At 39.7% G+C, this 16,064-nt stretch overlaps 1 protein-coding gene across 3 annotated transcripts in view; it reads right to left on the bottom strand.

Annotated features, from left to right (window-relative positions):
• The window catches only part of tanc2a (tetratricopeptide repeat, ankyrin repeat and coiled-coil containing 2a), a 251,531-nt gene that overhangs the window by 39,695 nt on the left and 195,772 nt on the right, over positions 1-16,064 (bottom strand). For all 3 annotated transcript variants that reach the window (XM_049476082.1, XM_049476083.1, XM_049476084.1), the window contains 3 exons: positions 11,337-11,485; positions 5,669-5,846; positions 2,510-2,761 (listed from right to left, as the gene is read on the bottom strand). In XM_049476082.1, the coding sequence (XP_049332039.1) occupies positions 2,510-2,761; positions 5,669-5,846; positions 11,337-11,485 (579 nt within the window). The remainder of the gene's footprint in view (positions 1-2,509; positions 2,762-5,668; positions 5,847-11,336; positions 11,486-16,064) is intronic.

Here is a 16,064-nt window from a genome sequence, read left to right on the forward strand (position 1 = left end):
TCTATGAATCAGGTATCTCTAAAGCATTATAAATGCATTCATAAAGCTTCATAAACCATTTATAATGCTTTCTAACACTTGACATTAGCCTTTCTAACTATACATAAATGTTTATAAGCTCAAACGTTAAACGTTATAACACCACAGTATAAAGCTTTATATCACAAAGCGATATAATGCATTATAATAGATTTGTATTTGCTTTTCTTAACATTATTATTAAGACCTGCTTCATAAAGCTTAATAGATGTTGAGTTTATTCACATAATGCTTTATCAAGATCCACAGCGATGCCTGTTATAATGAAAACTGTTCTAAATAAAAGTGTTAAATGAGTTAAAGCTCCACTAGGTAGGATTGAGATTTTGTGCTCGTGGGCTCCCCCTACAGTTGCAGAGTGTAATAAATGTTTCAGGCGGATTAGTTTCTCTTTCTCGTTTTCTGGCTTTCACAGACATGTTCGGTCTCTTTCCAGCTTCTGCCAGAGTGTCTGTATGTTAGTTTGTAAAGAATGAAACAGTAGTCTTTGTAGAACTGTTAGAACTAAAGGTCGGAAAGCAGGTCGCAGTTCTCGCGAGCGTTGGTCGCGGCCGCCTCGGAAAACTTACAGAGTCTGGTTTGAGCTCAGAGGAGCTCCGGCACAAACACAAGGAAATCCTACCTAGTGGTGCTTTAAGGAACCCTTTCCAGCACTGCACAGAACCTTTATAATGAAGAATGACCTGATTCTGATCTTTCCCCCTGATCAACCACTGCTCTACTTCACCAAGTCGTCTTTAAATAGCTCCCTACATAGGCGGCCTATGTCCTCCACAGCATGTGGGACACACCCTGCGGAGCCTCAGCAGGCCATAAAACACACACTGTGAAGCTGCAGACGCGCGCACACACACACACACACACACACACACACACACACACAAACTCATGCACACACACACAGAGTAAGGACAAAGGGCCCATATGCTGCGCTAATGTAGTGCTGTCAGAGAGTGTTTGTGCTACGAAGAGAAGCAAACTCTTAGCACACACACACACACACACACACACACACACAAGCACACACAAGCACACACACATACATGACTAAAGAGGGAAAAGGGAAAAGAAAGGACAGAGTGGGTGTGTGTTTGTGTGTGGGAGACAGAGAAAATAAGACTAGAATTTAAAAGAAAGGTACAGTGAAATGAAAAAGAAAGAAAGAATAGAGAGAAAAAAAGAGACGAAGTTGAATAAGGTAACAAAAAAAGAAAAAAGAGAATGATATAGTATAGATATAGAAAGAGATAGTTAGAAAGGAATGAAAGAAAAGGGGTTGAAAAGGATGAGCAATAGAGAGGGTAGAAAGAAAGAGAGAGAGAGAGAGAGAGTGGAGGAGACAGTGAGGAGTAGAGGACAGAAAGAGTAAGAGAAGGCTACAAAGTGTAACAAAAATGGAATTTATATTTACATAAAATAATTTTTAATTTTTACCACAGAAACTTTTAATATTGAATTTAAATGTAAAAATGTAAATGTAACATCCATATTTAATATTTTAATAGAAATAATAAGTAATCTAGTCTCTAAACATGTGAGCAGTAGTGATGCTGTGTTAACAAATAAAACAGATAAACAAATAAAAAATTATAAAAACTTAACGACACGACTTTAGGGCCAAAATGCATAAAATTATTAATTTGCTAAAAAAATGTATGCAAATACAGCTCTGGAAAATATTAAGAGACCTCTTCAGTTTCTGAATCAGTTTCTCTGATTTTGCTATTTATAAATATATGTTTGAGTAAAATTAACATTGTTGTTTTATTCTATAAACTACAGACAACATTTCTCCCAAATTCATAATAAAAATATTGTCATTTAGAGCATTTATTTGCAGAAAATAAGAAATGGTTGAAATTACAAAAAAGATGCAGTAGTTTCAGACCTCAAATAATCCAAAGAAAACAAGTTCATATTCATAAACAAGTTTTAAGAGTTCAGAAACCAATATTTGGTGGAATAGCCCTGGTTTTTAATCACAGTTTCTCCTCCACCAGTCTTACACACTGCTTTTTTTTGGATAACTTTATGCTCTGCACTCCTATCTTCTTCTTGATTGTTTTCAATTTGGTAAAAATCAAAGAAACTCATCATTTTTAAGTGGTCTCTTATTTTTTCCAGAGCTGTGTGTGTATTATAGGAAGATAAAAATAGAGAGATGAAGAGAAAAAAAAATAGAAAAAAAAAGGCAGAGAAAGAACATAAGTGATGGACACAGTGAGAGAGAAAGAGAGAGAGAGAAAGAGAGAGACAGTAGGAAACAGGTAGAGGTTAGAGAGGATGTGCTGGCGACATTATGAAGAGTGAGTAGATCAGAGTCAGAGCGATAAATGAGCCGTGCTTTAGCGCCCCCTAGAGCGCACTGCTCAGCTTAATGAACCCGGATATCGAACCCATAACCTCGGGGCCCTTCAGTACAGTACTGCCTACAGAGCTGAACCAATCAGATCAGGACAAGGCTACTCACCAGCCACAGAATTGGGGCGGGGCATGAGGTAGAGGGGGATGGAGTGGGCGGAGTGGGAGGCGGAGTGTTCCAGGCTCCTCTCTGGGATCTTGTTGAGGCTGTAGGTGGAGGCGGCCATGTTTTCGTCCACTCTGTAGAGGAAGGAGTCGGTTCCCGCTGTTTTCTGAGTCTGCCACAGTTTGAGGCTGCCTCGCGAACTCTCGCCGTGTTTCCCTCCCCGATCCGCGTTCTCCGAGTAACTGGTGAGAGTAGCTGCAGGAGAGAGGAACAAGAGGGGAGGGCTTCAGGATGGAGCTTAAAAACATAAGATGCAGAAAGTAATTAACCTGAGTATCAGTGAGAAAGCTCTGTGATTGGTGGTTGTGAGATCAACAAAGAGGTTTAAATTTATGGATCTATTATTTTATATATATATATATATATATATATATATATATATATATATATTTTTTTTTTCAACAGCAAAATTAAAAAAAAAAAGTTAAACTTTTAATACAGTTAAAAGTGTAACTTTTTTTTTTTAATTTTGCTGTTGAAAAAAATAATATATTTTAAATATTAGATCCATAAATTAAAACTTATTTGTTGATCTCACAACCACCAATCACAGAGCCTTCTCACTGATACTCAGGTTAATTACTTTCTGCATCTTTTAAAGCAGCAAATTTATTTTTTCTAAACAGCAAATTTCACAACCTCACAAGTTCCAATTTACAAATTAAAAATTGAATACTTTTAAACTGATTAAATGCCATGTAAACACAATTAAAATATAAAATAATTCTAATTTAAAAACACATACATTACAGTCATAGTAATTGTGCATTTTACTTAATACACAAAATGTACATTAAGTGCTATTCAGACATCGTATGCAGTCAGGAAATGTGTGTAAAATGTTATTTTAAATCTAATTATTTGTATTATTTTAAGTAATGACTCTTCAGGGTTGGGTTTCCCAAGATTTGAGTAGAATTCCCACTGTTAAATAAATAAATATAATATAAATAAATAATTAATATAATAATTAAGTGAGTATTACAACACATCAATAAACACTTCCTCTCCCTGTTAATACTACACAAGCATTAATACTATGCATTTTTGGGTGGAAAAAAAATGGGCCCAGAAGCTTAAGCCAGAAAATGTTAAATCACAGCATGACCATCTCTTTAGACTGGACTCTTTGTGTGTATTCATCATATAAAGCTTCTTAAATCCAAGTTCCAAAAATACCGGGCAGGGTGTGACCCTCTAGCTGACAATAAAATGACTTTTAATGCAATAGTTTTTGAAGAAACTGAAAATCTGCAATAAAAAACACTAACTGCACAATAAAAAAGTGGGATAAAAATATGTACAACAGTCAGTCTTCAAGAGAGCTGCTGCTGCTTCTGATTTAGCTAGATAACAGTGTGTCACACAGCTTCAGAAACCACAGCTGCACATGTATCAGAAGCTTGTACAACCCAACCCATCCGGGAAAATGAAGTAGGAGGAGGAAAAACCTTCATAAGCTAAATAAAATCCAACATAATAAATATGCTAGTTCAAAATGATAATAATCAACATAATTATATGAATATAGACCTGTATAAACCAGTAAAAACAGCTTTAGACCAGCATGGAACAAGATATGGCACTTTGAATGGGTCTGAAACCCAACACATGCTGACTTACTCAGGTTTGGTACTATTTGACTACCCTTTTATAGTCAGAAAACCCAACATAAGCTGGTTTATCCAGGCCTGATAGTATTAAAACCCAAACCATTCTGGTGTATGTTGGTCTGGTGATGATTGTCCAGCATACCACTGTCTAAAACCCAACACATGTTGGTTTACAGTGGCCTGGTGTTATTTGATCAGCATACCACTGTCTAAAACCCAACATATGCTGGTTTAGAATAGCCTGGTGATGGATAACCAACATGCCAGTGGCTGAAACCCAACATACGCTGGTGTATGCTGGTTTGGTGCTATTTGACTACTCTATTAATGTCAAAAACCCAACATATGCTGGTGTATGCTGGCTTAGAGCTATTTGACCATCATAGCAGTGTCTAAAACCCAACACATGCTGGTTTACACTGGCCTGGTGATGGTTAACCAGCATACCAGTGGCTGAAACCCAACAGACGATGGGGTTTATTCTGGCCTGGTGCTATTTGAATGGCATACCAGTGTCTATGACCCAACACACGCTGGTTTACACTGGCCTGGTGCTATTTGACCAGCATACCACTCTCTAAAACCTAACACATACTGGTGTATGTTGGCTTGGTGCTACCATATTATTGTAAAAAACCAACACATGCAGGTGTATGCTGGGTTGGCTGCTATCTGACTACCATATTATTGTCAAAAAACCCAAAACATACTGGTGTCTGGTGGCTTGGTGCTATTTGACCAACATACCAATATCAAAAAACCCAACACACGCTGGTTTATTCAGGCCTGGTGCTATTTACACCAGTTTCTGAAACCCAACACACACTGGTTAACACTGGCCTGGTGCTATTTGACCAACATACCAGTGTCTAAAGCCCAACACATGCTGGTTTACACTGGCCTGGTGATGGTTAACTAGCGTGCCAGTGGCTAAAAGCCAACACACGCTGGTTTATTCTGGTCTGGTGCAATTTGACCAGCACACCAGTGTCTAAAACCCAATATAGGCTGGTCTATGATGGCTTGGTGCTATTCAATTGTTGTCAAAAACCCAACACATACTGGTTTACACTGGCCTGGTGATGGGCAACCAGCATGCCAGTGGCTGGAACCCAACAGATGCTGGTTTATTCTGGCTTGGTGCTATTTGAACAACATATCAGTATCTAAAACCCAACACTGGTTTACACTGGCCTGGTGCTATTTGACGAGCATACCAGTGTCTAAAACCCAACACATGCTGGTATACACTGGCCTGGTGATGGCTAACCAGAATGCCAGTATCTAAAACCCAACACATTCTGGTATACACTGGCCTGGTGATGGCTAACCAGAATGCCAGTATCTAAAACCCAACACATGCTGGTTTACACTGGCCTGGTGATGGCTAACCAGAATGCCAGTGTCTAAAACCAAACACACGCTGGTTTAAGCTGGTGATTCAGTTTTTTGTCATTACATCACTTCACCCTCTGAGCTGTTTTCTCACCGATGATGCCGCTGTCTCTGCTCTCCAGTGTGGATGTGGGGCTGGTGATGGAGCCATAAGCCCCCATGCTGCCCGGAGCTCCAGGGGGTAGGGTGGAGCAGGGGCTGCCAGGAGGGGGCGACGCTGAACTGCTGGCCAGGCTGGAGCATGGGCTGATCCTCTGGGTCATGGAGATGGCCTGCAGAAAAGAAAGAGAGGGAGATAACAGATGAAGTTAAGAAACCTTAAAACCAGTGAGGAAACCTTAATGACCTTCCCGGATTCAGATGTATTATAGTGATTTCTGTTAATTAAAAGATACATGTCTGTCCAGTTAGGATTTTTTCAATGGTTTTGACACAGGGCATCTCAATATAGGTTATTATTATTATGATACATTGCCCACAATAATGAATATATCACAATACTGCAATATATAATACTCTACAGCTCTGGAAAACAATAAGAGATCACTTAAACATGATGAGTTTCTTTGAAAACCTCTGGAATATAATCAAGAGGAAGATGGATGATCACAAGCCATTAAAACAAACTGAACTGCTTGAATTTTTGCATCAGGAGTGAGTAGCATAAAGTTATCCAAAAGCAGTGTGTAAGACTGGTGGAGGAGAACATGATGCCAAGATGCATGAAAAGATGCATTTTTCATTTTCTGCAAATAAATGCTCTAAATGACAATATTTATATTTAGAATTTGGGAGAAATGTTGTCTGTAGACAAGTTATTTTTTCTTAAACAAAGATATATTATTAACTTCATCTATATTATTAACTTTATAACTATTAACATATTTGAGGCTAGACAAAACAACTGTTATTTTTATTTTTTCAAGTTTTTCTTTAAGAAGATGAGAATGTCCACATTCTCTGGAGAAAGGGCTGCTCTTTGAGCAGTCACAATGTCCGTGGCGTCGGCTACAGTGTGCTGCGCCATTTGCGTAGCGTGCGCGTGCTTGTGTAGCTTAGAGGGAGGGATGGAGAGCATGACATAATATCGATCGATTCCGGTAAAATATTGAAATTTTGACACCCCTAGTGAGTAGATGGCATTCTTTCTCCACATTGCTCCTAATGTACTGCTGGTCAGCACAGGCGTCTGTTAGCTGATGTATCAGAGCTGGAGATATGGTGCTTTCCTCTGAGCAATGGTTACCCAATGATGCTGAGGTATCAGAGGGGGCGTGTGCTTGTCTTCACCCTGTTAGTGTCAGGAAAATTGCTAGTGATAGGATATGGAGTCCTATAAAAATGGATGGGGTAATTGGCTCTGCTAAATTTAGGATAAAAATGGGGTAAAAACAGGTCAGCTCTGCTTCAGTACCGCTTGTGTACAGTACTGTAAAATACTTCAGGCGCTTGGCATGACCTCAACCTCAAGTCCACACACACACACACACACACACTGTGTGGCGCAGGGGTTACAGCAGAGTCATTCTTTCCCACACACTCTGGGTTAGAAAGTGCTGACAGGCTGGAAGCGATACACTGCTGAGTTCGGAGTTCTGCACACTCTGCACAGCGCTCTCCTTTTATGGGCTGCATGGATTTTTCCACTGTAACTCTGTACATTATATCACTGAATAAACTGTAACTGACCTACTGAAATATGAGCTACACTACTGAACACTGACCCATTAACATATTCACCTCCAGCACACTGCAGAGTCCCCTCCACCTCCACTAACACCCAACACATCACACACACTCAGAGAACACAGAGAACATAGAGAGGAGAGAGAACTTAGTTTTTTTTTTTATTACATTTCCTTTTTTTAAAAATCAGATTGTATGTATGTATATGTGTATAGCTGTGTGTATATGTGTATATGTGTATGTATATATATATATATATATATATATTTGTATGTTGTTATTTTGTACCCATTAGTCTATATCTGTACTGTTTGCCTGTAATGCTTTGAAAATACAAATGTAATTTTGACATGTTAATAAAGCAAACTGAACTGAACTGAGAACAGAGAGAGAGAGAGAGAGAGAGAGAGAATATGGAGGGAACAGAGAGAAGAACAGAGAGAAATAGAGAGAGAACAGAGAGAAAGAGAGAGAACGGAGGGAACAGAGAGAGAAAGAGAGAGAAATAAAGACAAGAAGAAAGAGAAAATGAGAGATAGATAGATAAAGAAAGAGAAAGAGGGAGACAAAGAAAGAGAAGGACAGAGAAACAGAGCAACATGAAGAAAGAGAGTGACAGAGAGAGAGAGAGAGAGAGAGAGAGAGAGAGAGAGAGAAAAGAAGATAGAGGGACATAATGAAAGTGAGGGACAGAGAGCTGTAGATGGACAGTGGAAGAACACAAAAATTGTAGTGGGAAAATAGAAAATAGAAAGAGAAAGAGAGAGAGAAAGAGAGAGAGATAGAGAGAAAGAGAGAGAGAGAGAGAGAGAGAGAGAGAGAGAGATTGTATAATAAATTATAAACAGAATGCTAAAAACTGAATGGGAGAGATCTATAAAAGAAGGAATGAAAGTAAAGAGAAAATAAGGATAGAAAGAAAGAAAGCAAAAGAAAGTAAGGAGTAAAAGTTTGAACTTGAAATTCTGAAATATTTCAAAAAAAGAACAGAGCAGAACAGAAAGAGATAAAGAAAAAGGATGGAGAGTGAAGAGAGAGAAAGAGAGAGACAGATCGATTCAGGACAAGGAGAAAAAAATGAAGTAAATGCAACAAAAAAAGGAAGGAGAGACAGAGAGATATGGGGAGTTCAGTGAGTTCGCTTATAGCTCTGTGTGTGTGTGTGTGTGTGTGTGTGTGTGTGTGTGTGTGTGTGTGTAGTCTGCGGTGAAGTGAAGTGTGCATTAATGGTGACATCATTCAGAGAGTAGAGTACAGTGGCCCCTCCTCCACTCCAGCAATGCTGTGGTCTGAAAAACCTCCTGCAGCTCCACTCAGCACACCAGTGCAGTCCAGTCCAATCCAGTCCAGTCCAATCTAGTCCAATACAGTCCAGTCCAGTGCAGTCCAGTCCAATACAGTCCAGTCCAGTCTAGTCCAATACAGTCCAGTCCAGTGCAGTCCAGTCCAATCCAGTCCAGTCCAATCTAGTCCAATACAGTCCAGTCCAGTGCAGTCCAGTCCAATACAGTCCAGTCCAGTCTAGTCCAATACAGTCCAGTCCAGTGCAGTCCAGTCCAATCCAGTCCAGTCCAATCTAGTCCAATACAGTCCAGTCCAGTGCAGTCCAGTCCAATACAGTCCAGTCCAGTCTAGTCCAATACAGTCCAGTCCAGTGCAGTCCAGTCCAATCCAGTCCAGTCCAATCTAGTCCAATACAGTCCAGTCCAGTGCAGTCCAGTCCAATACAGTCCAGTCCAGTCTAGTCCAATACAGTCCAGTCCAGTGCAGTCCAGTCCAATACAGTCCAGTCCAGTCTAGTCAAATCCAGTCCAGTCTAGTCCAATCCAGCCCAGTAAAATCCAGTCCAGTCCAGTCCAATTAAGTCCAATCCAGTCTAGTCAAATCCAGTCCAGTCCAGTCCAATTAAGTCCAATCCAGTCTAGTCAAATCCAGTCCATAAAAGTTGTCAGATGCAGAGGGAAGGGTTTCTGGGAAAACACTGCACTGACTTCGGACTTGATAATAAAACACAGTGGATCAACACCAGCAGATGACATGTCTCTCCAAACCATCACTGATCATCAGTAAATTTTACATTTCCATATCCATAATCATCAACAATAAAAGAAATATACGCTTACAACAGATCACTCTGTCTGTAATCCAGCTATATAATATATATGAGTTTTACATTTTGAGCTGAATTACTGAAATAAAGTAAACTTTTCAATGATATTCTAATTTTTTGAGATGCACTAGTATATATATATACCTGTAGAAAAATATTGAATCATATAGCAGAGCTAAATTGTGGCAAGTTGCATTCCCATAGCCCTCCTACTCCTCCTCCCGTGGCCACACCAATTAAACAGTCCAGATCTAGCCCCCCTCTTAGAGAGAGCACCAACTAACAGCAAACAATTACCAGAGGAATGAACCAGCGGCTGGATTTACAGCGTTTAACCAGAGGAATGCTCAGTAGTGTCGCTTCACTCTCACTTTTTTTTTATATATTATTGCAATATATACCTTCATAACTGAAGACTCGAGTAAGACACAGACATCATTCCCATATCATATAAACAGCGGAACTTACTTTACTTACATCATTCTGATATCCAAAAATCAGCCATTAAATTACAGTAGAATGGAAAAACTGCTAGCGAAAGTTAGCCGCTGTGCTTGTTAGCATCACAGCTTAAAGCTGATTGTAAGCTAGCATCGAGCCGACAGATACATTTCGTCATTCTGATCTCAATAACTAATGACTCGAACGAAATATAAACATAATCCACATTCAGGAGTTGGACAATGAAACTGAAACTCCTGTCATTTTAGTGTGGGAGGTTTCATCATGGCTAAAATGGACCATCCTGGTGGCCAATCTTCATTAATTGCACATTATTGCACCAGTAAGAGCAGTAAGAGTGTGAAGGTTCAATTAGCAATAGCACAAGTAAGAGCACAGTTGTACTCAAAATATTGCAATGCACACTATAACAGTATGGGTGACACACCAGAGTTCAAAAGAGGACAAATTGTTGGTGCACGTCTTGCTGGAGCATCTGTGACCAAGACAGCAAGTCTTTGTGATGCATCAAGAGCCATGGTATCCAGGGTAATGTCGGCATACTACCAAGAAGGACGAACCACATCCAACAGGATTAACTGTGGACGCTGTAAGAGAAAGCTGTCTGAAAGGGATGTTCGGGTGCTAACCCAGATTGTATCCAAAAAACATAAAACCACGGCTGATCAAATCACGGCAGAATTTAATGTGCACCTCAACTCTTCTGTTTCCACCAGAACTGTCCGTCGGGACAATACATTATTGTGGTCTAAAACCAGGTGTTTCAGTTTCATTGTCCCACCCCTGTATGTTGGGAGTTTTTATACTTGTTACTTATTCATTTTGACACTCATCTTTATTACTTAGGTTTTTTTTTTCCAATATAAGATATTTACTAGGAAAATAGGATAGAGGAAGTATAAAAACCAGGAAGTATAAAAAAACAATTAGTGCTGGGGCTCCAGTCATATCCTTGGGATGTGGAGTTTTATGTACTTAACAAAAAATGAGCTGTCCTCCACAGTCACCGGACCTGAACCCAATCCAAATGGTTTGGGGTGAGCTGGAGCACAGAGTGAAGAAGGCAAAGGGCGCAACAAGTGCTAATAAACACCTCTGGGAACTCCTTCTCCTTCCTTCAAGACTGTTGGAAAACCATTTCAGGTGGCCACCTCTTGAAGCTCATTGAGAGAATGATGCCAAAAGAGTGTGCAAAGCAATAATCAGAGCAAAGGGTGGCTATTTTGAAGAAACTGGAATATAAAAACATGTTTTCAGTTATTTCACCTTTTTTTTTGTTAAGTACATAAAACTCCACATGTGTTCATTCATAGTTGTAATGCTTCAGTGAGAATCTACAATGTAAACAGTCTTGAAAATAAAGAAAACGCATTGAAAAAGAGAAGACTTGTTGTTGACTTCATCACCAGTTAGTTAGCTGCAAGTCATGTTGACTAAACTGCTATTGTGGGCTTCATAATAAAAGTCCTCAGGTAAAGAGAGAGAGAGAGAGAGAGAGAGATACCTGAATATCGTCCTGTTCCTCCATGCCGTACGGGACTCTGTCGGGTCCCTCAGTCACTTTGTCCCCGAGCAGGAAGCCCAGCCGCGTCATCAGGGTGTTAGCTGCCTCGTCCACTGAGGGTGGAGGACCCAGCTCCCGAGTTTCTTCCCCTACAGAGAGACAGAGAGATAAAGAGATTTTAATAATGATGAGCACAAAGAAATGAGTTAGAGAACAGCTAACGAGTTAGCACAGTGCCGCTACCTCCACAACTGTGGGATAATCCAGCAGAACATGTACAGCTCTGGACAAAATTAAGAGAGCACATCAGTTTCTGAATCAGTTTCTCTGATTTTGCTATTTATAGGTTTATGTTTGAGCAAAATGAACATTGTTGTTTTATTCTATAAACTACAGGCAACATTTTTCCCAAATTCCCAATATATATATATATATATATATTGTCATTTAGAGCATTTATTTGCAGAAAGCATTTATTTCCAGAAGAAAACCTGTTGGAGTCTGCAAAAGACCTAAGACTGGGACGGAGATTTACTGTATCTTCCAACAAGACAATGATCCAAAACATGAAGCAAAATCTACAGTGGAACGGTTCACAAATAAACGTATCCAGGTGTCGGAATGGCCAAGTCAAAGTCCAGACCTGAATCCAATCGAGAATCTGTGGAAAGAGCTGAAAAAAAAAACTGCTGTTCACAAACCAACGCTCTCTATCCAGCCTCACTGAGCTCCAGCTGTTTTACAAGGAAGAACGAGCAAAAATTTCAGTCTCTCAATGTGCAAAACTGATAGAGACAAACCCCAAGCGACTAAGTATAAACTCAAGGGGGCTGAATAATATTGCATGCCCCACTTTTCAATTTTTTATTTCTAAAAAAAAAAAAGTTTAAAATTTCCAATACATTTTGTTCCACTTCACGATTGTGTCCCACTTGTTGTTGATTCTTTACAAAAAAAATAAAAATGGCTAAAATAATAAAAAAAAGATGCAGTTTTCGAGTTTTCAGACCTCAAATGATGCAAAGTAAACAAGTTCATATTCATAAAGTTTTAAGAGTTCCAAAATCCAAATTTCTGTAGAATAGCTCTGGTTTTTAATCACAGTTTTCACACATCTCGTCATGTTCTCCTCCACCAGTCTTACACACTGCTTTTGGGTAACTTCATGCCACTGCTATTTAAATGCTCTCAGATGACATGACTCTCCAAAGCCATTACTGACTATCAGTAAATTTTGCATTTCATTTTAAAGTGTGAAGTTTCTACAATCAGTGATGGCACTTCATGCTTCTCTCTGCATAGGACAACTTTTATGAATATGAGGATTTCATTTTCCAGCAGGTATTGGAACACTGCCACACTGCTTAAAGTACCAATTGGTCTTATATAATATTCTAATGTTCTGAGACACTGATTTTTGGGTTTTCATTGGCTGTAAGCTCTAATTTTCAATAATAAAGGAAAATAAACACTTAAAATAGATCACTCTGTGTGTGATATATCGATATAATATATAAGTTTCACATTTTGTTACAATTACACTTATCATATCAGGCCACACAGACTCAAGTACAGGTGCCAGAATTCAGGAATGAAGCCTGGATTCGGTACAGTTTCAGTGTGCAATTGGACACAGCAGTGAATTAATTTAATCCCCCCACGTTAAGCCTCTGTGGTAATTTGATTGGCTAGAACTGAATGACTGGCTCCCCTCCTCTTTAAATGGGAACGGCTCTGTTTGTCCAGGCCACGCTGCTGCCTGGAAGTTCTGGACAGACGCCGTGACCGCCGCGGCCTCCAGCAGAGTCCAGACCAGGCCATATAACTCCCACCCCACGCCAACAGCGCCTTCACACGCCATGTGACCACGTGCCGTTTCAGTCCATTCACAAGCAACCTCAACAACTCCACTCAAACACGAGTCAGGAATGAAACGGGATTCCTGAGGCCGGGAAAGTGTGAGGAGAGACGTGCAGAAACTTAATCAACTGCTCAACTGACCCAACACTGCTGCAGTGGACGAGGATCAAAGAGACAATTCAAGAGGACACATTTAACCACTTAAAACACCACTTAAACACCAAGACTGAGACCAAAAACAGATCTCTACTCCCTCATTGGTGTTGTGCTACAGTATATATACACCACTGTCCAATAAAAAACAAGTACAGTTCCTCGCAAAAGTATTGCAAGATATGAAGTAGGACCACTCCACAAATCTGGGCTTTACGAAAGAGTGGCAAGAAAAAAAGCCATTGTTGAAAGAAAGACATAAAAGGTGCTATTTTTGTACAGAAAACATGTGAAAGAAGGCTCTATGGTCAGATCAGACCAAAGTTAAACTTTTCTGGCCTAAATACAAAGTGCTTTTTTGTGTGGCTGAAAAGTAACACTGCCCATTACCCTGAACACATCATCCCCACTGTCAAACATGGTTGTGGCAGCATCATGGTGGTTTGGATCTGCTTTTCTTCAGCAGGGACAGGAAAGATGGTTCGAACTGATGGATGAAAAGATGGATGGAGCCAAACACAGGACCACTCCAGAAGAAAACCTGTTTGAGTCTGCAGAAGACCTGAAACTGGGACGGAGATTTACTGTATCTTCCAACAAGACAATGATCCAAAACATGAAGCAAAATCTACAATGGAACGATTCACAAATAAACGTATCCAAGTGTCAGAATGGCCAAGTCAAAGTCCAGACCTGAATCCAATGGAGAATCTGTGGAAAGAGCTAAAAAAAAAACTGCTGTTCACAAACCAACGCTCTCTATCCAGCCTCACTGAGCTCCAGCTGTTTTACAAGGAAGAACGAGCAAAAATTTTAGTCTCTTGATGTGCAAAACTGATAGAGAAAGAGAAAAAAAAAAGCTTAAAATTTCCAATTAATTTTGTTCCACTTCATGATTGTGTCCCACTTGTTGTTGATTCTTTACAAAAAAAAAAAAATACATATTACAATTGAATTACAATTTCATATCTTTATGTTTGAAGCCTGAAACGTGACAAAAGGTAGAAAAGTTCAAGGGTGCCGAATACTTTTGCAAGGCACTGCACATACATTTTTGTCGATTTTTAGTTTACTACTAGATAATTTGAACTCACAAACTGTTTCTTACATTGTGTCTAAAATGTCTTTATGAATGGACCAATAGAAAGTCTCCAAAATGACCTTAAATAAACTCTTTTCACATTGACTTTCATTGAAAGGTAAGATGGTTTAATTTCTCTTCTGATAAGTTGCTGATTTGGAGATACATGTTTTTTATTGTTTTTTTATAGGGCTGAGCAATTAATTGTAAATGATCAATTGAAAATGATTAAGTCTCTGTTTTCCTACAGGGACAGGGTTACTGTCTGTAATGTAACTTTATAAGATTTTTTTTATCTTATATTATCGTATCCTATCCTAGTTGTGAGCATTCACTGTCGACCTCAACTTCGCTCCACATCCAGCCTTCGTCAACAGCTCATTTAAGGGAACAGCAATGTTATTTTACTCTTTATTCTGTTTATTGTTGATGTAAAAGCAGGATTTGCACGCTGCAGCACGTTTATTTGTGTGGCTGACTGTTAACTGTTGTCGGGGTTTTAATCAGTCAGTGGCGCACCTGTATGGGAAATACCGGCAAGATAGAAACACACCAGATATTTACCTGAACACACCTCACTACCAGACCACCACACACAACACTTTCAGTGTTAATAGACTGTTAATAGGGTGTAAGATAGCAATATACACACATGCACAATAAAAATGTTTATCGCGATAAATCCTGGGACAATTTATCGTCCATTAAAAAACTGTTTTTTGACAGAAATATTTCCCACCACCTGTGTGGCAGTGGTTTTAGGGAAAGCTCAAACTGGCCAGGTGTCTGAATTCCTCAAACAGCTACAGCTCACACACACACACACACACACACAGGGGAAGAAGCAGACTAAGTACTAGGCAGACTTCAAGAGATGAGGTGTCCCATGGTGGTAGCGATTACCTACAGAGAGATGAGCTTTCTGAGGATTAGACTCTTTCACCTCCCTCTCTCTCTTTTTTCTCGCTTTTTCACTCTCTTTCTTTCTCTCACTCTCCCCCACTCTCCTTCACTCTCTCTTTTCCTCTCTCTCGCTTTTTTACTCTCTCTTTCTTACTCTCTTTTTTCTCTTTCACTCTCACTCTCCCTCTCACACTTTCTCTCCCTCACTCTCTCTCTTTTTTTCCCCTCTCTTTCTCTCTTTTTCACTCTCCCTCACTTTCACTCACTTTCCCTCACTCTCTCTCTTTCACTCTCTCTCACTTTTTCTCTTTTTCCCCCTCTCTTTCTCTCTTTTTCACTCTCTCTCCCTCACTTTCACTAACTCTCTCTCTTTTTCACTCTCTCTCCCTCACTCTCTCTCTCTTTTTCACTCTCTCTTACTATCCCTCACTATACCTCACTCTTTTTTTCACTCTCTCTCACTTTCTCTCACTCTCTCTCTCTCACTCACTATCCCTCACTATTCCTCACTCTCTCTCTTTTTCACTCTCTCTCCCTCACTTTCACTCACTATTCCTCACTCTCTCTTTTTCACTCTCTCTCACTCTCTCTTTTTCACTCTCTCACTTTCTCTCACACTCTCTTTTTCACTCTCTCTCCCTCACTCTCACTTACTATCCCTCACTATTCCTCACTCTCTCTCTCTTTCACTCTCTCTCACTCTCTCTCTTTTTCACTCTCTCCCCTTCACT

The sequence above is a fragment of the Astyanax mexicanus genome, chromosome 3, assembly GCF_023375975.1.
Source record: "Astyanax mexicanus isolate ESR-SI-001 chromosome 3, AstMex3_surface, whole genome shotgun sequence".
NCBI classification, from domain to species: Eukaryota; Metazoa; Chordata; class Actinopteri; order Characiformes; family Acestrorhamphidae; genus Astyanax; species Astyanax mexicanus.